At 37.0% G+C, this 24,256-nt stretch overlaps 1 protein-coding gene across 3 annotated transcripts in view; it reads left to right on the top strand.

Moving 5' to 3' along the window:
* The window catches only part of LOC116717170 (RNA-binding motif, single-stranded-interacting protein 3-like), a 134,369-nt gene that overhangs the window by 98,638 nt on the left and 11,475 nt on the right, over positions 1–24,256 (top strand). For 2 of the 3 annotated variants that reach the window (XM_032558329.1, XM_032558331.1), the window contains exons 5-10: positions 428–585; positions 1,914–1,993; positions 11,189–11,295; positions 15,606–15,649; positions 19,968–20,064; positions 21,657–21,707. In XM_032558329.1, the coding sequence (XP_032414220.1) occupies positions 428–585; positions 1,914–1,993; positions 11,189–11,295; positions 15,606–15,649; positions 19,968–20,064; positions 21,657–21,707 (537 nt within the window). The remainder of the gene's footprint in view (positions 1–427; positions 586–1,913; positions 1,994–11,188; positions 11,296–15,605; positions 15,650–19,967; positions 20,065–21,656; positions 21,708–24,256) is intronic. The other variant, XM_032558332.1, reaches the window with a different exon arrangement.

The raw sequence follows: 24,256 nt of genomic DNA, 5'->3' as shown, positions 1-24,256 counted from the left end.
TGCCTCTTGGGTTTAATTCACTGCTATTTTTCTGTGAAATATTCAGTCATAAATATGGAAATAAACAATGCGTCTGTCAGTAAATCAAACAGCAATCAAATAAGTTTTTATTTAAATTTTTATTGCCTTATATTTTTGAAAGGAAGAAATACACAAAGTGCCATGATATTGTAACAATTTTGTATTTCTCTGCAGTCAGTTAATAGTGTTTACACAATAAATGTAAAATTTATTTTCTAATGAAACTGTCAGGGTCCTTCCATTGTTCTGAAATATATATATATTTTTATAGTACTTCACCTGTAGTTTTTGTTTCTAAGTTTTCCTAAAGGTGACTGTGTCAAATATGTATATATTTTTTGTTTAATTCTTTGCATTAAGATTGATGTTAAACACTCCATTCTTGTCTTTCACTGACTCTCCACAGCAACAGGAGCAGGACCCCACAAACCTCTACATTTCCAACCTGCCGGTGTCAATGGATGAGCAGGAGCTGGAAAACATGCTGAAGCCCTTTGGTCATGTTATTTCCACGCGGATACTGAGAGATGCCAACGGTTTGAGCAGAGGAGTCGGCTTTGCTAGGTGCATACACAATGAAATGGAAAAACACCTCACTCTGAGAGTCATATAAAATTGAAATTTCATTTGTTTTTCTAGCACGTTAGAAACAAAGGTTAATGTATTGCTGTCAGTGCCGTCGACTGGGCTTCCACACATCATGTACTGTAACTGTGTCATCACTAAATGTAAACTGGTTGGGCTAATTGATTTATTTGCATATTTCTGGATAGGAACTAAATCATTTTTTTCCCTGTAAAGTGTCTTTAGATGACGTTATTTAAGAACTGCCATGCTGAAATGATTAAGTTTTTTTTTTTTTTTAGCTGATTTCATTGCAAAAGACAAGGTTTTTGTACAGTAACTAAGGCTTGGCATATTTTTTGCGTAAATGTCTGTGAATAAGCAAAAATAATATTCCTAGCTTTGGTCAGAGATTGAACCTGTATGCTAAGAAAATGCAACTACTTTAGAAATGTGGTCATTAACTGCATACTGTGTGAAAACAACATAAGACTTGACAACCGCATGACCTCTGCAAACTAATGCCGTGCTAATTTTGTTTGGAGTTTTGAAAAGGTGGTTACAGGTTGGACATGTGCTTACTAGTAACTGGGGAAACAAATACTAAATGTTACAATAATCACTTTTGCTATAGAAGTTACAATAAGATAAGGAATTTATAACCAAAGGACTTGGAGCTCCAGCAATAAAAAAAGGGAAATTCCACCTCTCTCTACCTCAAACCCTTTTGTCCCCTGTGTGTGCATGTGTGGTCCTCTCAGTTACACCGTAGAGTGTGCCAGTGATTAGAATGCAGTCAAGTATGTATTCTGGGTCACTGACTGTACAAAGAAAACCCAAGACCCACACAGAGACATACATACCCACATCCTAAACTCCCCCCTCCCCACTCACATTCTGTGCCCTCTGTCACCGTCTTTCTCCTCTGCTCAAACACACACGCATTGACACACTGGCTTTTGCTTGCCAAGCAGGCAATTAGTCATTGAGCTGTGATTGGGTGAGCAGAGCTGAATAGGGGCAGACAAAGAGGACATGACACACAACAGATCAGACTGAATGGAGCTTTTAAACTGGGACAAAGGAGAGGAAACCCCATAGAAAACACACACACGCACCCCCCCCATACATTTTTCACAGGCAGAGAAAGACACCTAAGCACTAATCCTTTAACTGGCCAGCGTTTACACACTTACTGAAATGTAGGACGCTTTTGCATGCATTCATAGCCGCATACGACACATTCACTTTTGATGAGCCATAAAATCTTTCGTGCTTCCGCTCACCTAAACAAAATCCGAAATCACCTTTCTTTCTCTCTGTTGCAGGATGGAGTCGACGGAGAAGTGCGATGTGGTGATTCAGAATTTCAATGGCAAATTTCTGAAAACCCCTCCAGGCATGACAGGTAGGTGTAAACTGAGAGAATAAAATACGCTTACACTTGCAGACTACATTGAATTATATTCGGCATTGTGTTTACTCAACACATTTTGGTTCTTATTAGTGGTTACCCTTGCTCTACTCTCCCCTCTCTGTGCAAGCAGGAATGTTTTCTTGTTTTCAAGGTTCTCGATTTTGTTTAAAAAAAAAAGTGACATCAAAATGCCAATTGCTACACTTGGACTTTCCTTCAAGCCCTCATTTATTGATTTTTATAAAGACCCTTAGTTTTCCAGGCACCCACTGTTTATTGAAGAAGCATGTTTTTTTTTTTTTTTATCACTTTTCAGTTTTAGCAATTGTCTGAGCATAAAACTACACACTGATCACACATCATTATCTCCGCTCTGTCTTTGCTTCCGACTCTTTAGGCCTTCTTGAGTTAATTTGGTATGAGGATTTGTGTGATTAGTCCTTGCTCTGTAAAAAAGAAAAAAGAAAGATATTCTGAGACTAACCCTTGCTTAGGCACATGTTCATACCCAGAGTGACGTCGCTTAAAGCAAACAATCTGTTTGTGATTGTCCCCAAGGTAATTGAATAAAGAAGCTTGTTTCCTTTGAAGCACACAAAACAAGCAACATCATGCAACAGATATGGAGAAAATGAGGAGACACAACAAAGAAGTGACAAAATTTGAAAGAAGTCAATATACAGGAAAATAAAACATGGGTAAGACTGGATCAAGAAATAAAGGAAAAGAAGAGTGGTTCCCCAGCAGCATCGTTTGTGTTCCGAGCTGATTATCATTGATTAAAAACAGCTCAAAGTTGGAAGTTCTGGTTCCACTTCATTTAATAAAACACATGTAAGGGAAACAAGAAAAATACACAAATATAAGCATATTGAATAAGCAGTTAAACATATCATAATCTTACTCTTTTATGTATTGTATTTGCAATGCATCTCCCCATTTTTTCTGATGGGTTTATTTGTTCTCTTCTGTCGCTGTCTTTAGGCCATACATTGATCAAAGAGTTGAGAAACTTATGAGAGAAATACCTGATTGGAAATCCTAAAAACACAATGTGTCTGTATAAATTCCAAGACTATCCACCGAGAGTAATTCAGCATAGAAAAAAAAAAAAGAATAAAGTGATATTAGGCAAGGCAAGTCTATTTGCATATCACGTTTCAGCATCAATGCAAATCAGAATGCTCTAGATTAAACCTCTTTTATATTTTAATTGATAAGATTCAGATGCAGATTCAGATCTATTTGAAATATTTTTTAATGCAACATGCTATTAGATAAAACACAAACTGCCAGTTCTTAAATGATCAATATTTCCAAAACAAATTAAATTATTAATTACAGCTTTGCCTGCAGCAGCATTTTTTTTCTTTTTTTTTTGTAATGCAAAATTAAATGTATACATGATTGCAACCCCTTAATAAAACACAGATTATATATTATTATAGTAGAGCATGGCCAGTTACTGGTTATTACAAACAGGTAAAACACATGTACACGATTGTGCTTCTTTAAGTTTTCTGTTCTTATTAAAATTTTCAGTAGTTTATACAAAAATATACTGTAAAGTTATCAACCCTGTTCTGTAGGAAGACCAAGATGACGTTGTTGGTCGAGATATAATGCTCCACCAAAGGATAAAAGCTGCCATTGATCATATTTATAGAGTAAATATTTCTCAATAACTCAACGGTTACTGATTCGCTGCTTTCTGACTCCTCCAAGCAGTCTCTTTATCAAACTTAAGAAATAGTTTTCTCTCCGCTTTACTTCTTGTTCAGACTAAAGTTGATCAGGTCTTCTCATTCAGATCCATAAAATGTTGATTTCTGTTTGTTACGGATGTACAAAGTTTATTGAAGGAAAAACGTTGGAAAACGACTGATTTCCAGAGGGGGAAATAAATGTGCTGGAAACAGCTTGAGCTCTCCCAACGTATCAATGCCTTTTACTGAGCTGAGCAAGATCCAGCACTCCAATCTGAAATGTAAATCAAGTAATCACACGTTATGCAACGGGTTGCCTGCTGTATTTTCTTCTCTGTGTTTTGAGGTTCATGCCTCCACACAGCGAGTGTAAAAGTCAGTGCCAGTGGGAAACCTTTCGGATCCGTTCACGCGCTGCACAGTTTTGTCAAACAGCTTGATGTCAGAATGTGATGTTAAAACAAATCAGAAGGCACGTTGATTCAAGACATTTAAATACAAGGATGTTATCTTTGACAATCTATTCACTAACCTAGCATGCCGGCTTTGAAGAGGAAAGCTTTGAAAATGTGTTTCTTCCTTAGATTTCCTGGACTTTAAGACACTGCCCTGTTTTATTATATATGAATATAAAATCTCGATTCAACTCTGAGTCAGAAGACATGATTTCCTGCTACTCATTTGAAGCAAGGAGTTTTAAAAAAATAATTTTCAGAACTTATTCAAACCCTTTTTCTTCTTTTTTCCAACTTAATTGCTTCATCCTTTCTTTTTCCTCATATGTCTCACATTTAAGATTCCTTGCCAGTTTTCACCACTGATATGTGTGTTTTTTTCCCCTTCCCCCTGGGGGCACTGCTTTCTTTATACCATATTTCCCCCAATTGTTTCAGCTGTTTTGTCTGCCATCAGATTTGTTTTAATGGTTGCTGTTGCTGTGCTTTGCCCTGTTGGAAACACATGTAAGCTCCAGAATTTGATCAACAACTAAATCGGGCTGCCTCGGACTTTTTTGGCATGTTGAAAGCAGACATTCTGTCTTCACACACGCCGGCACGCTGGATAGTTGGAAGATGAAGTATTTTCTCCATCTAATAAAACCCGACTTACTTTCTGATCATTTTGTCCAATTATTTGACCTCCTGAATTCACAAAGAGACTGTTTGTGGGGCACTAAACTATACTCAAGAAGAATAACTGAATCAGATGATGGTATCACAACAAAAGTAACCTACCTTATCCTGAGGAAGTTAAACCTTGTGCAATTTTATGTTTACTGCCATAAAACAAGCGCAATGTAAAAAGGGGAAACATGGCTGGAGGCTAGCTTCTACATAAGTTAATGCTTCATATGTAGATGTCTTTTTAGATTTGTTCTTGGTGAGATGGAGAAAATATGACAGCTGCTTTAGTTCTCTCCCTTAATTATTATTTGTATAAATTTATGATGAATGTGTCTTTTAGATTTTACGGCATTTTACACACCCAGTCAGCCAGCCAGCCCTGGTAGAGGTGATATGTTACTATTTGGACAGGTCCATGAATTTTTTTAGTCTAGGTGTTTTAATTCCACTAACAATTTGTCAGCATCCGCTTGTCTTGATCCTTGACCAACTAACCATCTGGAGCGCATGTTGTTTTCTCAGAGAGCCTTGAAGGGCGTTGCTTTTGCTTCACTTCACCTCACTGATTTTTTTTTCCATTTAGTTGTTTTTGTAGATTAAATCACATTTTTTCAAATGAATATTTTAGCATGTTGTTTGCTAGTGAATATTTTTCATAGCACATTTCCTGCTCCAGATGGGTCTCACACGTTGCTTGGTGTGTTACATGAAAGAAACAAAAAGTATTTCTTTAGGATTCTTACTTATTTGTTGGATTTGAGGTACCAAAGCCAATATCTGTGTTAAAAAAACAACAAAAGAATTGCATATAATAGGATTAAACTACTTACAAGTGTCATTGTCAGCACAGATTATTGATTTAATTATATTTTGGGTAATGGTTTAATGACTTTTATGTGGATAATATTTCTTCCCTGAGAAATGTTCTAGCACCTCCATGTAATTCATTGCTTATTTTCAAGGAACATTGAGATAATGTTGTTTCATTTTTACAATAAAATGCAATCTAAAAAATTTTTAAAAGGCAAAGAAAATATGAAAGCTAAACTAATTTTCTTGAGTTTAAATATTTTAACTAACAATTCCTCATTATTTATTGTTCAACAACAACAAATTATTATTATTACAGAAATATAAGCTCTGGCTTTGCACTGTATGGCTTAAAACCTGTTCATTGCTTCATAGATCTGCTGTTTTTTTTTTGTTTTTTTTTAGTTTCAACCTTAAAATCATCATCAGTACGTATATTTTAATGCTTCTGTGATTACCAGTAGACAATGTTGTAAATCCATTATAAATGCACTTTATACTCCAAACTGAGTGACAGAGGAGTATGTTTTACTGTAGACTGAATTGCCTACTCTCATATCCTTTACACAAGGTGTACATATAATGTGTTCTGTGTTGGGGTTGCAGTGGTTTCTTTATTGCCTTGCTAAAGTTTCCAGTATCCCGCAGCTGCACTAACAGTATGTGATCTGCTCCTTACAGTACAAGCCACCCACCTTCTTACCAGGAAACATGTCCTGCCATTTGAGCAGAAAAGGTCAAAGATTGAAGACTGTAACTCAGTAAACAAATTTTTTTGGTCCACTGAATTCACCTATACACATTTTCGTATGCACAAATAAAACAGCAGTCATTATCCTCATGCAAATCATTAAAATATACATCTTCTTTAATGTAATGTTTTGTGTATAGGTGAGGTTTTCTTGTTTTCACTTCATTGACTTAAAAATATAGTTCTGACTAGACCTCACAGTACAACACTGTTAGTCTGTAATAAATCAGTCATTCCAGATGTAATCAAACAGAAATTAGGATTGGAATCACAATGTCAAAACAAGTACAATGGCTGAAAAGAAGAAGTTAATATGTAGTTTTTCATGAGCTGGTGTTTCTCCATGGACATTCTTTAGTGGTTCTTACTGGAATAGCATAAATATATACCATGATGTAAGGATCATGACAATAGGACATGAGAAACAGTTTTAAACAAATGTTTAGGTAATCGTGTGTGGGCAAAATGTACAGAAAAAGAGGTCTTTCTGTTTCATAAACTCAGTGTCTTGATTTTAAAGTAATAGAATTTGATGATTTGTGTTTTAAGTCGTACAGAGAGCTCTTTTTAGGCATCTTAGTTCAGTGGGAACATCAGGTCACATGATAAGCAGGGACCTCTACAGTTATATTACTCTTTTATATTACTTTACCCATTGTAAAGGGCAAAAAGGATTAGATTACAATGGGAACACTCAGATTTGATCAACAAAATAATCTGCCCGAACAATAATGTATGTGCACAGCTACGTAGTAACCTCTCTTCGCTGATTGGACAAACACATGAGCACCAGAAAACTACGACAGATCAGTTTTGTTGTTCTTGTGCCACTGTGTGATGAAATGGGACATTAATATTAAGCATCAGAGTTAACATTTAAAACAGTTATCCAAGTAAGAGAAGTTATTATTTGTAATTTCTAATCAAATGCTACAGGCTGCTGAAAAGCAACCATGAAAGGAAGCAGAAAAACATACACATTACAAATAACTATGTCTGCATACAGGAAACCTTTGCTCTTGCTGATTTGTTTTTTATTGTTGTCCTCTTACTGCATGTTAAGTTCTCAATTAGGGAATAACAAGTTGACTGTTGTAGGTTTCATCATGAGTCTCAGAGGGACTGTCATGATGACTGTTAATACCCATTAAGTGAATTTAGGTCCTTGGACCATTTATACCTCTTCAATTTCTGCCTTGCAGGACCAGTTTTACAGTCCGTCTAATAAAATGATGTCAATACTCCTCCCCGAGCCAAGCTATGATTTATTTGGTGTATTTGGACAACCCAGAACTTGATTGTCCTTGAATCACTTCCAGAGAAACAATATACTGGAACAGCATCACAACCATTATATGAGTCTCAATCAGTTACCTAAAAACGATGTCTTACATGTAATACTGTAATGTGGAACAATCAGAACTTGTTATATACTTTATTTTTTTTAGCTCGGAAACTTTTTGCAGGTTTTCCCCATAATCGATCTTGAGTCTGACACTGGCCTGCTGAAATCTGAGGACTCTTGTATATACAAAATTGTAAAATGTGTTTTGCATTTTGTTGTAAATGTCCACAATCGACTTGATGTAGAATCTAGTTGAATAACTTGCCATTCCACATCATTTTGTTTCAATGTAGTGAACTTTGGTGGATTTGCTGGGGTCAAATTTCACTTTTGGTACAGTATATGGCTCACATTTTGTTAAAGCACTCTTAAAGCTTGGGAGATTTTATATTGGAATCTGTACCAGTCAGAGTTTCAGTCCCTAAAACATAAAAGCAAAGCAAACTAGAATATTTCCACTAAAGTTTGCCTGGAATAAAATGTCTTGCTTGACTGGTGCAGCACATCGCTATATTTGAATCAGCTATCCAGCTCACATTATTCCTGAAGGTTTAGTTTTTTTTTTGTCTGGGAGTTATAGATAGTTTAGCTTTAGTGCTGATTTTGGACATCCAAAGCTCACCATAAAGGTCAAATATACAGAATGCAATCTCTGACCAATTTATACAAAACGTACAAGCTGACAGCTGCAAGCCGTTCCTGGAATTAAATTTTTACGCTCTTTGTGACTTCTGTTTGCCTCAGTAGACTTTTTCTGCAGTTTAGCTGTCAGACCAACACAGCCTGGCCGCAGACATTGGTGTTCTTCGGTTAAGCACAAATATTTGTCTGACATTTACAACCCCTCATTTTATCTCAACATACTACATATAGAACCTTCACAATTCAATGTTTTCCAATTCTGTTTGAGAGAGGTGTCTGCCATTTGTTTAGAAGCTAGATGTTCCTATAAGAACCCCGATAAAACGTCTTTGGTGTATGGTCTTTACACGTTCACCCCATCCACACAATGGCTCTACTCCTGCTTTTTACCAAAGCAACTAACTTCAAAAATATTGAAGTTAGTTGGTCACTAAGAATTGACTTTTATTGTGTGCATTTGATGACCCGTTTTGTATGCATTTGTGTTAACTTGAAGTGGATTGGCGACTTGTCCAGAGTGAACCCCAAAACTTACCTTATTTATGTACAAAAAAAAAATTATCACTTGTTCTTCAATTCAAAAACATAAGAAAAAAAAGCACAATAGTCTGCTTCACATTAAAAATGTCGGATTTATTTATATTGGATTTTTTTTATAAACTTTCCATCTGGCTTTATTTTAAAGTATGCAGAGTGTAAACATGTTTTTGCATTTAAATTAATGTTTTGTCATTTTACAGCCTTGAAACTGAAAAACAACCACCAACCAAAATGTTCTTTGTTGGAGAAAAATGATTTTTAAACTTTCTTATAGGTCAGTTAATTATAATAAGAAAAATATGGAATTTAACTGTCTTCCAGGTTGCCATCTATCACAAAAACATGAACTCAAAAATGTGTATGCCAACGTTGCTGCTAAGTAAAGTAAGAATTTCAGTTTACTTCAGAGGACTCATTTTCATGCAGGCACAACAAGAAAATAGTAAACAGAGTTTCAGATGTTTTTTGGGTTCTGCTTTAGAAAAGACAGATAAAAACATGCTCTGCCAGAATACTTGATGTGTTGTCAGCTGTTGTCACTTTGTCTTACTCTGTTTGCTCGACCAGGGAAACAGAACAGCTACTGAGCACAGACACAGCTTTCATGCTTCAGAGTTTTTTCATGGTACAACATTTCAAATGTGTGGTTGAAATTCAATTTTTTTCCATTATGAATCATGAAATTCAGAGTAGCCTTCTACTGTGGGAAAAATATTTTTTTCCATTTTGACTCATGTTAACACATGAAAACAATTTGGTAAAGTTTGTTCTGTTTTTGTCATTTCACTGAAAAGTTACTGTGTCCTCTGCTATTGTTCAGATGAATGAAAAGATGCATAATAAAATCTATGAAAATGTTATGTCACAATGGTGGAAATGCGCAAGGCCACGGCTTATTTCTGCACTAGATTCACAAAGCAAATTTCACTGAATACACACATGCAAACAAGCTACACAGTAGGTGCTAAAGTGATGAAAAGAAAAACAGAAACAAATATTCTTCACACAGTTTTATGTCGAAACGGAGATGTTTAAAGCATGCAGGACACTCTACATGACCAGCGAACTTCAGTGCATGAGGAGGTATTTTAGTCATTTCAGTTCAGTATGTTGGAGTTGGGACATTTCCAGAAGTTGCAGGATATCAGTGCTTAAGGTTTAGAGATTAAACCTCCTCTTCCACAAGTTGGAGCTCAGTATTGAAGGCTCACTATAATTCCAGCAATAAACAGAGACGCATAAACAGCTGACTGTCATTTGGCGTTTCCCAGGATACCGGACAATATTTTCTAGATGTTGTAGCTTTCAACCTGTGTTGGGCTATTATGTCAGCCAGACCGTTACATCAGCCCACCTGAGGTGTTGAATTTTATTATATTTCTTACATTACATTAAAGCGAATAGCTCTCGTATAGTTATGTAACTACATAGGAAAATATGGGTCAGTCTGTTCACTCAATATGACAAAATAACAGTCTTCATACAGCTAAATTTGTGGCTTATCAAAGCGCAAGCAAATCTCTTTCACATTACATAAAACATCAAACTGTCTAAATAAATAAACTATTATACTTTAAAATGTGTTTTTGACTCATGCGGTTGCAGAAGTATTTCCTTGTAACAGAAACTGCTGTTCACCCCGTTCTCGTAAAATATGCCCTTAAATTAGAAGAATTTTGTATTTACCAATCCTATTTGTTTTTGTGTCGACACTGTCACCAGACTACTTCTCTTTATTTAGTACCTAGTAGTCTAGAGTTCAGCTAGAGTTCCAATGAGGGGTCACACTCAGTTAATCCAGTTTGCAATCAAGTCTTTCTGCTTTCTCTGGTCCAGAAAAAGGCAGTGTTTTCTTTGAAGCAGCTGTAATCTGCACCCATTGCCCCGGGGTCAAAGTGTGGGGATAATTTGGGGCATCGAGCATGACTGTTTGGTTTGTTTTGAAACATGCTTAGCATGCTTTGATGATTAGCCTGTGGCTTTGATTCAGTGTCAAGGCTGTTTTCGAGAAAGCTAAGTTGTAGAAATAGTGGCGATAAGACTGTTGTTCAGATGATTGGATAAAGCTGTGGAGGAGATAAGGGTTCTGCTGGAGGTTAAGTGTGGTTTCCAAGACCATTTGATTAACGATAGGTTTGCTTTTAAGTCACAGTATAAAACTCCCTTTATTCATCTGATCTTGGAAACATTTTGAGGTTTTTCTTACTACTAAGATGAGTAACTTATCTTTCCTTGTCGTTGTCTCCATCTCCATTTAATTGACTCTAGCTCCTGCAGAGCCCCTGTTGTGCAAGTTTGCTGATGGAGGCCAGAAGAAGAGGCAGAGCCAGGTTAAATATCCCCAGAATGGACGACCGTGGACAAGAGAAGGAGAGGTGAGCTGGAGCTTATTAAATAATCAAAACAGGACTTGGCAGAAAAAATAAATAAATAAATGAAAAGAATCATTGTAGCCATTCCGGACAGTCCTGAAAACTGTAACAGGCACTTTTAAGTTTAAGTTTAAGTTTAGTTTCCTACTTGGAATATCATAAATGCAAAATGCTAAAAATAAACAAAAAATGTGTGTGTTTATTAATAAATCATTCTCACACTCCAACACTAACAATGTCATTGATGTCCTAGCTTGAGCTGTTTTTAGAATTAGGTTCACGAAACATTGTGTATAGATGTTAAAATGTGGTTGGAAGATTGCTGGAAATGATCTGATGGGTTAACTAAGCTTGACATCTTTGTTTAGGCTAAATTTACACTGGACATACAGGCCACAAAAGTAATATTTTCAAGATATTAATTGTATAAGATAATGACATGGTCTAATCAACCTTAAGTTGCTTAGTTTTTAATGGCGGTGGAGGGATAGAACTGAGCAGTAAAGTAAAAAAACACTGATTTTAGTAGGTTTTCTATATATTTTTATGCAAAAAAGTATACATTTTCTACCGCAAGACAACAATTAGTATGAAGATTTTTGGGCCACAAACTACTTTTTTTTTTATTTATACATAAAAAGATAAATCTATCAAATATATGATTTTTCTCTTTGTAAAAGTTTGTTATACATTTTAAAACCATAACATAGAGTTAACATGACCACACAGCAACAAAAAATATATATTATACAGTAGCAATTTATAAAACTTTACAGTATGTGCCCTTGATGGGTCATGGAGGTTTTGCAGCTTTGGAAAAAATTTATTCAAAAACATCTCCTCAGGTTGTAAAGGTTGTTGACCCTTGTGATAGAACAACACAAGGTTGTGCATAAGTGTGAAGCTGAAGAGGGATAATACATGGTGGTATGTATTTTCTATTCAGTCCTCCTGAATCAATACTTTGTAACTGAGTTTGGCCACAGTTACCTCTACCAGTTTTCCACATCTACGGATTAAGATTTCAGTCTCACTGTGCATTGTCCTACCGGACGCTTAAATTTCATCCCAGTCTTTGTGGCCTCTAACAGGATGTCAAGGTATGCCCTGTATTTGCCCAATCTATCTGGTCATAAATTCTGATTTTCTTTCATGTTTCTAGTGAAGAAAAGCATGTCCACTACACTATGATATACATGAATCATCTCAACATGCAGATGATATGTTGACGGGGATATGTAGAGTTAGTGTTTTGCATGTTGGCCTTAAAGCGTCTTTTTGGTGTCATCTGACTGGAGGCATAGCTTGTGGGAATTTGTAAATTGGACATATCATAGCTGTCTTTAAAACATGACTTTCTTTTTGACACTTTTCCAGAAGAGTGCCTGATTGGCAATTTTAGGCCTGACTGGCTTGGTGTCTTCCTTCGTTTTCATCTCTGCTTGATCACTAGTGTTCTTTAACAAAATTCTAAATTTAAGTTTAAGTAACAGATTTCTGAAACCAATTGATTGTACTGATTTATATTAAGGAAAATCAGAGCGAAGGCAGTTTAAGCCATTTGCATGTTTCACTTTTAAATACATAAAAATATTTTTTAAACTTGTCACCATTTTTTCACTCTACATCTATTGGTTTTGTCCTGATTTATCTCTTAAAAAGCCAATGAAATCTCAACTTACTGCTCAGTTTCATTTTCTTTTACTTTCAGTGTTTAAAGAAGATTTCCACGACACTTGTCAGCTTCCCTGCTCGGTCATTATCGGTTTTCATTTCCAGTGACATACTGTGGGCTGAACTAGAGATACTGAAGACAATATAAAAACCAGCCTTGTATAAATATGAAATATCACGTTTCTAAACTTTCACAAAGTCATGTTTTTTTCTCTTTGTTTAAACTTTCACCTCTACATTGTCATCTTCGTATAAAATGAAACCTTGTCCTGAGTACTGAAAGCAGATTGATTGCTGCACAAAGAGTGGGTTCAGATTTAGACTCTGGTTGCCAAACCTCTAATTTAAAGAACAACGGAAAAGTGCAAAATAATGTCGCCACCCACACACAGAGTAAAATTTTCTCAGTGCTCGCAGTGCAAGGAGGTTGGGAAAGAGCAGTGTGGTGAAGTGGAACGAAATGGCACCAGGCGGCAACTTCATCGCAGCGGGCAACCATGATGTTTGTGTTTGACCTTTAATCCTTCAGGATGTAACAGATCGAAACTCCTCCTTACATGTATGAAAACAAATTTCAACACAGCGTTGTATTTCTTAATTTTAAATGCCTTGCTGGTAGAATTTGATATGTTCTCTCATTTTTCCAACCTTTTGTGTCGATGTGAAATAAATGTTGAGTGTTCTCCACAGAATTCTTCACACATTTTTCAGCCGTCCAGAGTTCCGACAAGGCTTGCTTGGCCCCAGAGCATCTTGTTAGAGGTTTATGCATTTTCTGGAATTGGGTTTAAGAGTCCAGGCTGACTAATAGAGACATCTCACAGTGGAGATGCTTGAGGTGCTTCATTGCACGCTCACGCTCAGCCAACTGAGCCTCGGCTCCCTGAACCCCTGTTTTCTAAAAGAGCCTGGCCTTGAGAAAAGGATACACACACATTTTACACACACAAGTAAACACCTGTGTTCAGAGAACCACACACAGGGTACATGTGAAGCTTAAAATCATTTTTTGACTGTGCTGCAGTGAGCAGGAAGAAAACAACAGTGCAGATAAATAGCTTCTTACCAAAGTCAGTTTTACAGCTGAGAATATATTTTTTTCATTATAAAAGTTGCATTTTTAACATGATAATTCTACTTTTCTACTTTTCTTTTACTATTTAATGAAATATTTGTTAGTGATGTGGTGTAAAGATTCTTCAGTGACAGATTTTTAATTTTGCAACTTAATAGGTTTTACATTTTGCACCCTTTTGCTGTTAATCCTCGGGGTGTTACTTTCCTGGAAAAACTGTTCCAGGTAATAAAAGAAGTCTTTAGCATATTTTAATTTTAAGATAACAGCTCAGTCTCTGTAGCATTGTGTTGAGCATTTGATGTTCAACACAATTAGAATTCAGTCATGATGATGAACCCTTACCCTGTTTATAAGAATGATTAATGTAGCAATAGAAAAAGATAAAACCTGTTGCATTTTTATTTGTTCACATAAAGATGGCTGATGGAAATTGTTTCCAGTGTGATGCTGAAGGATTTTTACCTTAAAGATGTAAAAAAAAAAAAAAGGCATTTTTGAAAGTATTTTCTGACATTTTTGCAAGTTATTTTTTATTGTTAATGCCAATGTTCTCAGTACATGTTAACTTCTACAGTATCAGGCGAAAGTGCTCATTCCCCTTGAACTTCATCACATTTTGTCACACTACAACCACAGAACGTCAATTACATTTACTGAGATTTTTATAGAACAGAGCAATTACCATTGAATAATTAGTGTCAAATTAGTAAAGAGACAAAAAAGGAGACTAATCAAAGAAGCAGACAAGAGACCAAACATCATGTTTATCAAAAGCCAAACACATTGAAGAAGGTGCTCTGATCATATAGCGCCAACATGTTAGTGGCAGCATTATACTGAGAGAATTGTTTTTGTTAGCAGGGGCAGAAAAACTGGTCAGAGTTGATGAGAACATTGACTGAAGTAAATTCATGGTGAATTTTAGAGGCTACAAAGGACTGGAGTAAGGTTTACATAAGAGTGGGAAAACTACACTGAATGTACAGCCAATCATAATCATGAATCCAAACTCGATGTCCAGATCTTAATCTGTGAAAAGTATGACACAGATTAATGCTTAGACTTTGTCCATTTGGGTCAAGCAGAGCTTCAGCATTTTTGCAAAGAAACATCTGCAATCATGTGAGAAGCTGAATTGCTCCAAAAAGGTTGCAGCCATTTTTGGAGCAAATGTTTCTGCAAATAATTGACTAATTGAGCAGAGAACACAAAAAAATGTAGGAGTATAAGTACTTTTGCAAGACAGTGTAGTTCCCTTAGTTCTCTAAATATTGTTTCCTCTCTTCTCTGTCAAATCTGTTTGTCAAAAAGCTGCATAGAGGAGCTTTTTGTTATATAAAGTGGACTTTTTGGAACAGGTATCTGTTCTTACACGAAGGTCAACCATCAGTTGTACATAAACGCCCTGAGAGCAAACAATGTTTTTTTTTTCTTTTTTTACAACAAGAGTTTTTATCAATATAGTGTAACATTTCTTTGCTTCTCCTCTCCACCTAATGGAAAGTATACACTAGTATGTTTTCTTAAACCTGCATGTTTTTTTCTTTTCTTCTTTCAACAGAGTGGCATGGCATTAACATATGACCCCACAACAATGCAGAACGGGTAGGTTCCGTTTTTTTCTTGCTAAAGTACATTAAACATTTTTATTTTACTTTTGAGAGCAATTTTCTGCAAGATTTTGTTGTTGAGAATAGCCATCGGTATCAGTCACATTAGACGGCTTCACAGGTGAACAAAAAGGCCACGAACATTTAAACCTGATGAGCAAAAGCACTTGAAGACATGGGTCCATGTTGCGTCCAAATGCACAGGTTGGTGAGGCACACATTTGCTCCGTCAATCTGGCTCTTGCAGATGGAGCATTTATTTATGCACCTATGCATACCAGCTGTCAGACATGTTGGTTCTGATTGCAGATGGGGTTGTTGGGCGGTGTTGCAGTCCTGCTGTAAGACTTTCGTCAGCTTGGCTATCTTCAGCACTCCCGGGTTGAATGCAGAGAGCAGCGTGTGTAGAGTTTCAGAGGGAAATTGGAGATTGGTCATGTCTGCTAGGAATGCTTCTGGTGATGCGTTCCCAGGAGGAGATGCTTGCTCCCAGCTCTATGTTCCCTTTCTTCACCTGTCAGCTCAGTCAGCCATCCTTTTTTATTTTCATTCATACGTTTCCAACTATCACAGCTAGATCTGCATTTTGCTGTGGTTTGCATTTTCACCTCATCTTAAATATCCGTCCCTTTTTTTTTTTTTTTGCTCACTCAGCCTTATGTTCTAGGGTTGAAAGAATTATTTTTGACATTTTGGGCTTATCAACAACATTTTTGACTCATCAATGTCTTCTACCCCTTTGTGCTTTCAGTTTTCAAATAATTACTTTAGTTTTGGTCCAGGCATACATAAAACCATGCTCATGCACAAGCATCTGTGGACTTCAGGCTGTTTAAGTCCTTGCCGACCTCTCTTCCGAGGTCATCCAAGCCTCTTCCGGCAAAGCGCTAAACGACTGTGAAATGCTAATGTAGCTAATTAGAGAGGCAAAAAGAAGGGAGGGAAGGGGTTTGAATAAAAATGGAGGGATGAACAGGGTCACGAGGAAGGCAAAGGCAAAATTAAAGTCAGCCCAAGGAGAGAGAGGAAGAGTATGAATCAATTACAGTGTCCCCAGCCACTCTGAACTCAGGAGCAGTTGATTGTTGAGACTGAAAACCAGATTTGTATTACTGGAAATTGTGTCATTTTTGCCTCTAATTGGAGGTTTTGGTTTCATTTCCCACTGGGTGAAAATCCTGGGGATTAACTGAGAACCCACTGGCTAGGGAACACCTTAGAATCCCCCAGAATGAGCTGAGGGGTGTTGTTGAGGAGAGAAATCCCAGAGTTTGCCTGCAGTTCTTGTGACCCCCTTGACCTCTGCAAAGAGGAAAACAATGAATTAATGAATGAATGAACGAACTCCCCTGTCATCTAAACCCCGAATCTCTCCAGGACTTTGCAAAGTCTCACTATTTTATTTGCGTAAAGGTTACTGGTATCATAAGTAAATCACAAAATCTATCACTTGTCATGGAAAACTCCTGACTTTACATTTAGATTGCACCAGAGATTACATACACTGTGGTATTGCTGTTCTGCTCACCATTACATGTTAAGTGCGTTGTTTAAATGACTGTGCTGGAGTCGCCATTGACAGTTTGCTGCTCAGAGCTAATAGCTTCTATCAATAACCTTGGATTTGTCCTCTGCCCACAACTTCCTACTCTCAATACCCATCAGTCTAATGAAAAATACAATAAATACAATCACAGAGCTATATTGAATAATCCTGCTGCTGTCCCTATTTGTATTCATCAATGACAGTAATACAGTATCTGTGAAACAAGTCATATATTAATTGTAGTCTAAAAGATTAATCCATGCCAGTACTTTTTTCAGTAAAGGACCTTGTTTTCGCGTCATCAATACTTCTTCAAACATGTTTCAGTTTCAATTCCAGTTTGGTTCAATCTACATTTAGTCAGACATTTTCCATTTAGACTCAAAATCTTTAGGTCTGGAAGCGTTTGGCAACCGACATAATTGCTGCGATAATTGATGTACTTTACGTTCTCAAGTTTACTCAAAAACTTTTCAACTAAATATAAAATTGAAGATTAGCTTTTGGAGGCCTCCAACTTTAAAAAAAGGTTTCAGCAGATATACCGCCTTCAGGTGAAGAACCATTTCAATGACTGACATACAACTGGGAAAGTTAATCTAAGTCAACTTTAGTTTTTCAGTGGGAATCATTTGCAGACTGTGGCTTTCTGAAGTCCTGAACACACAGAACAACTTTTTTAATTTAATATGACTATTTGCCAGACTTTCAATGCAGCTGTTTTCTTTTGTTGTTTATCAGTACTTTGGAGTTGTGCAAGTGAAATGCACCTCAGCCTTGTTGAGATCAGTTGACTGACTCCTATCTTGGTCTTCTATTGGAAAATCAATAAACGTTATTGACACAGTGCTGCTGGAAGCAATCCATGCCTGTGCCCTTAGACTACTTTCATGTGTTTTTAAGCATGATGTCTTATCCTTTGAATCTTTGCCCAACAATACGAGCGTAGAGATTTTTCTAGTTTACTGACAGGAGTTGATTAGCATTGCCAGAGTCTCATTTCCGGATTACTTTTCTTATGTTTCGTACATTAAAAGGGATCAATGTGATCCTTGTGGTGAGCTTTCTGATTGTGCTTTTGTGACATCCGTGATGCGGTGTAGATTTTAATAACGATTAATTCCTTTCTTTTTTTCATTTACTAAGTTTGCACTTATCTGAAAGTTGAGGTTTTGAATTCCTAAGCTACAGCAATGCAGTCAAATGAGATGCCTTGCATGTATTTAGAAAATGGTTGTTTGAGTCATGAAACACTTGTGACTCCTCTTGGAGTGAGGGTTAAGACTTGAGATTTGGACATTCTCCTCAAAGGCTTGAAATGTGATGTGGACTTGATTTGACCTTTGAAAAAAGAAAAAGAAATTGGCAGAAGTCCGTAAAAACTAATCAGAGCCAGGAGGAAGGTCTTAGCACCGGCAAATAAAGCTTGTGTATGTGCTGCTCACATCCTGCCTCTTGATCTCAGCTCCATTACAGCTGGTTCACCACAACCGGCTGTGAATACTCTGGTTATTATGTACAGTATGTCCACTGATGACGGCAGTTAATTAGTTTTTTTCTGTAATGCTAAGTTGTTTCTTTGCTATTAGCACAACTACAGCACATACATGAGCCTGATTGACTGTGCTAAGACTCTCCTCCTGGCTCTGATTGGTTGTTTCTGACCGGGAGCCCTGCATTTCTCCTGATGGTAGTAGGACCACAGAAAGGAGGGAGAGGAGCTCATTTTTTATATATTTTTTTTTACTTTATTTATTTATTTTTTTTTACACATTACCTGTGTAATGTTATACAGTTTTAAGAAATGTGGAAAGAAACACAAGTGTTATTTAACTGTCAAAACACACCCAAGGCAACCGTGGAAATGATGACAATAAAAAAACATTTGTTTTTAATCGAGTCCCTTCTGTAAATGAAGATCACATTTTTATCAAGCAAACCATTTCTATGAAATCACAAGTGACTGTGTCAGAGACAGGTAGAGGAGAGTTTCTCCTTTTGTCTCTGGATCTCTTTTGCCTTCCCTTCCATACACCATTATTCAGCCAACAGACACTTTAGGATCGATCGGGCACAGCAACATGGCCTGGCGGATGAAACATGTCCTCTCTAGGTACACAATGATAAATAAAGCACTGTGAGCCACAGCATTGTACTGCTGCAGGGTTATGGGGGTGAAATAAAAAAACAGGCAAAAAGAAATAGAACAGATTCAGAAGGGCAGATAGAGGTATAGGTCGAAGAGTAAACAGAGCATAAAAAGCTGATGCTACATATACAGCTCATCTACCATTTCTGTAGGTGGAGGCATAAAGGGCAATATTGAAATATCTCACCCACTCACACATTAAGGGGGTAATTCATTATCATGCATGGCAATAGAACAGACTCCTTTGTAGAATGATGTGCACTCAAATGCAGTGTCAAGTTTCATTCTCAGATGACTTTGATGGTTTGACTCAGAATGAAGCTGCAATATTTATTGTTTCCAGGACATCTTTGATGATGTCTGATTCGTTTTGTCAGTGCTGAGCTAACATCCGCCTGGCAGTTCAAAACAAAGAGGCGCTCATTTTCACCTTTGTACGAAGCTACACACGGTTTGTAAATCAAGAGCCAGTTGTGCAGAGAAGCCTTTTAACTCATTCTTTTTAATTTTTGCATTTATTGTTTGGAATACTTCTGATTTAGGTTTACTCCACATTGAGTTTGTTTGATGCTGTACTGTAGATGACGAAAATGACTGTTTGTCTTGTATGCTTCATAGATTCTACTCTTCACCCTATAGCCTTTCCACCAATCGGATGATTGCACAGACATCAATCACACCCTTCATTGCTGCCTCTCCTGTCTCCACATATCAGGTGGGTTGACCGTCCTGTAGTTGAATGTCCATGGTATATTTGCCTGAGACTTTGTATGTGTGCAAGACTTTTGTTTGTAAAACATTTTCTAAATCATGCATCTTTTCTTACATTTCATTATTATGTAATATGTTGTGTTTGTCTATTACAGAAAATCCCAATTAAAAATATACAAATATATGTGAAAAAATATGTCAAAGTTCACGGAGCAAAGATACTTTTCCAAACCGCATATCTTTTCAAATAAAAATGGAAAGCTAATATTTTTTTAGGTAGGGAGGGTGTTCTGCCAACACCTGGCTTATTGTGTGATTTTGATGTTGACGATGTGAATGGCTTAATATATATCATATATGGGTATTTCTGCCAAAATATATACAGTATAATGGTGTGAAATAATATCTTGGAATAAAACAAGAAAATTTACAGAATGTACGGGTGAACTTTGTCTACTCCTATCCAAAATCCATATGAGAACATGTTGCAAGCTAAAAATAACGAACCATGTGTGTGGTGTTAATGTAGGGGTGCACACGCAAACATAACACCCCACATTATCTGAGGTATAGTCCTTACGCTTATAATAAGGAATAAGGCCTTTTGAGGCATCCAGTGACATTTTTCGTTTTGCCCTGTCCATATAGCTCTGATCCTAAAGTTCTGTTCTACTTCCCCCTCCCAGTGTGTCCAGCCTGCTCCCCTCACATCAAAACAAGTTATATTAAAGCTGCTTGATAATCTAAGCTGTGGTTCTTTAAAAACCTGAGCAGGCTCTTGATCGACAGCTTGTCAAACACAGATTTCGACACAGACACCTCGCCTACCACACAGCTTTAGGAAAACAAATGAAAAACACAAATGCAAAGGCACACGTTCAGCAGAGCAAAATTCAAAGTCACATCCTGCTTCCTGCAGAAAACACAGGAGGAAACCTGCCTACGTTACGCAGCCTTATCTCCCCACAGACACACACTTACACATACCGTAGATAAACCAACATGCACATTTGCATTATATTGCAATCTGTGAACTGTACAGTATCTTACATGTGGCAAAGTAGCCTTCAGGGACTGCAGAAAACAGAACAAGATGAAAGTAGCGATATGTGACCAAGAGAGCTTTGATGATGTAACCCACACTGTGAAGCAGTAACTAGTGGATAGTTTTGCTCTCTGTGGTCTTTGTAACTTGTCATAATTACAGCTTAACTTAAAGTACAGCAAACCCTCAGCTTCCGCCGTCATGTTCTGCCACAGGGACTGATGATTAAATCTTCTTTTATTCTTTTGTTGTCTCATTTTGACTCTCTTCCTTTCATTTTGAATGCCGGTTGTTTTTCTTTCTGCTTTCCTGTCATGGATACAAAACATTTTTACCAAACTCTTCTCTTTTGTCTTGTCTCTTGGTCGACTTTTTGCTTTATCTTGCCTCTCATCGCCACCTCCCTCCTAATTAATCGCTTTAATTTTTTTCATGTCCTCTCTTGTCCTACTCCCCATCTTTTCTCTTTTTTCTGTCCTTTATCTGATATAACTGGTGTCTATTCTGGCTTTCTCTACTCTCGGCTTTTCCCTTTTCTTGTCTCTATGTAGGTCCAGAGTACATCATGGATGCCACATCAACAGTATGTTATGCAACCTACAGTAAGTCTTCAAAGCCTACTTTTTCTTTTGATTTTTCATCATGTGTTATCATGTCTCGGTGGAGTCATTTTCTGCATTCATTAGTCCCTTGCACTGATTCGTTTTATGTCTGTCCTTCGCTCCGTAAGCATGTCTCATTATCGGGCCTTTATATCACTGCCAAGATTTAAAATATAGCCACATTTCTCTTTTAAAGTTAATTCTGATAACACTTTCACATACTCTTTCAAAAAATAGATTTCACTCATAGACCATCTCCAAAAATTCAGAAATTAAAATAAAACTAATTAAAGTAAATTATTGTGGAGGAATAAACCAAGGGATGCTAGTAATATTTCAATAACTTTACTACATGTCAGCCTTAACTCATATTAAGGCAGAAAGGTGAATCTTAATAAACTAGAATATTAAAAGTTTATTTCTGTGATTCAATTCAAATATGTTGAAAAATTTCAGCATTTCGAGTGATTTTATTTTTCATTTAACCCTTCCACATTCTTAGGTGATACTTAGTAGTGCGGCATATGTCACAGTTGGACAATGGGAAAGTGTCAATTCCCGAAATAATGGAAAATAAACCTCATAAACCTCATAAAAGTGCATGCACTTTACCCCTCTGGGACCACACACGGGGCAAAAACCTCATGCAGGATCCACTGCAACCCCTCTTAGTATTGCAAGAGGGTTAAAAAAAACAATTCTTAATAGAGATATTTTTTCTATGGCTTCCACAATTATGGGGAAGAGTGCCAATTTGACTGTTGTCCAGCAAACAAGTGACAAATGGTCATTGCTATGAAAGCCAACTGTTCACAAACGTATGTAAACTTGAATAAGAGGAAAAATGAGTGGTAGAATAAAGGATGCAGCTGGGATAACCTAAGATAATGCTTGCAAGGTGCAAAACCCATTCATGACTTTGGGGGCGTTCTACAAGGTGTGCACTGCGTCTGGAGTCAGCACTTCAAGAGCCACCACAGATGTGAGCTACAGCACAGCTGTCCCTGTTTTAATCCACCTTTGAACTAGAGAGAACAACGTGAAGAAGGTCTGAACTGTTCCTGTAATGGCAGTACATTAATGTGCCAACGTCTGGATACAGAAAGAAGAGGCAAACTGAGCCTCAACTTGCGTGAGGGCACAGCAGTCTACCAGAAAAATGTTGACCCGTTTCATGTTTTGCTCTGCTGAGAAACTTTATGGAGATGCACAGTTTATTTTCTAGCATGACCTGGCACCTGTCCTGCCAAAAGTAGCAACAACCATGGCATCATTGTGGTCGATTTTCCAGCAAACTGGTCTGATGTAAACCTTATAAAGTATCTATTGGGTATTGTCAAGAATAAGATGAGCAACATCAGATCCAACAATACAGGAGAGCCAAAAGCCACTGTTAAAGCAACTTGGGTTTCCTGAGCTCTTCAGCAGTGCTGCAGGCTGTCTGGTCACATTAACGCAGTAATTCATGCACAATAAACTCAGGCCAAGAATAAGTGTATATACTGCACAGTGCATGGACATACTTCCTAGCAGATGATGGTTCTCTTTTAATTCTGTTTAATTGGTTGTATGTAATATTACAATTTTCTGAGAAGCTGAATTTGTTTTCTATTTGTTTGCTGATACCCTAAGTTTCACACATTGAATTGAATTGCTACAATAATATTACTTATTGATGGTGTTTAGATTTATTGACACACACCTTTACATTTCGCTCTTGTTCTGCTGATTCAGTCTCTGAGCCGCCTCCTTAGAAGGGCAGCTTGGAAAGCTCAGCAGAGCTATCTGTAAAATCAATGATAAAACATTGCTCCCTGCTGGATTGAAATAGAATTGCAAATACAGAATTGCACAAATGCTGAACATTTTGTATCTATGGACATTTTTGAATAAAAAAATAGGACAGATACTACTTTGCCAGAAAAACAAAACAAAGCAAAGCAAAGCTGTTGGAAAAACACACCCACACATGGTATAGATTCTCACAAACACTCATATTTTGACTCTGAGAGTGGGTGTACAGTCAATAAACTCTGTGGGAGAACTACCAGTTCTTCTTTCATTCTGATGCTAATCATTTACACAGTCTTGATATATATATATATATATTTTTTTTTCCTTTTGGCTATTCAGGGACTGTAATCAATTATATCTGATTGAGTCCCAAAGGCTTCTCACTTAGCCCAACACAAAGTCTGAGCCAAAGCCCGTCCTGCGTTATATTTTCTCTCCTGAGGTAAAAATATAAAACCTGTGCCCTTGTTGATTCATGAGGCAGAGTACAGTATTTAATTAGAAGAAGGAACAGTGTTGTCCTGCTTGTACTGATCTCGCAAGCCGATTGCTGTTCAGAGCATCAGGGCCAGTGGATTACAAAATCATTGGCCGAATAGATAGAATAGATAGACTGAATAGATTCATGTTGCAGAAAGTGGGATTCGGAAAGATTCGGAAACCAGAAAGTGGGAGTCAGGACTTTAAGGAATTAAAACATTCAGCCAGGTTTTGGTAAATGTTATTATTATTGTTATTTTTTAAATCCTGCAGTT

Source organism: Xiphophorus hellerii, chromosome 3, assembly GCF_003331165.1.
Source record: "Xiphophorus hellerii strain 12219 chromosome 3, Xiphophorus_hellerii-4.1, whole genome shotgun sequence".
Lineage (NCBI taxonomy): Eukaryota > Metazoa > Chordata > Actinopteri > Cyprinodontiformes > Poeciliidae > Xiphophorus > Xiphophorus hellerii.
The sequence above is the reverse complement of the archived record's forward strand: the minus strand, read 5'-3'. Positions and strand labels throughout refer to the sequence as shown.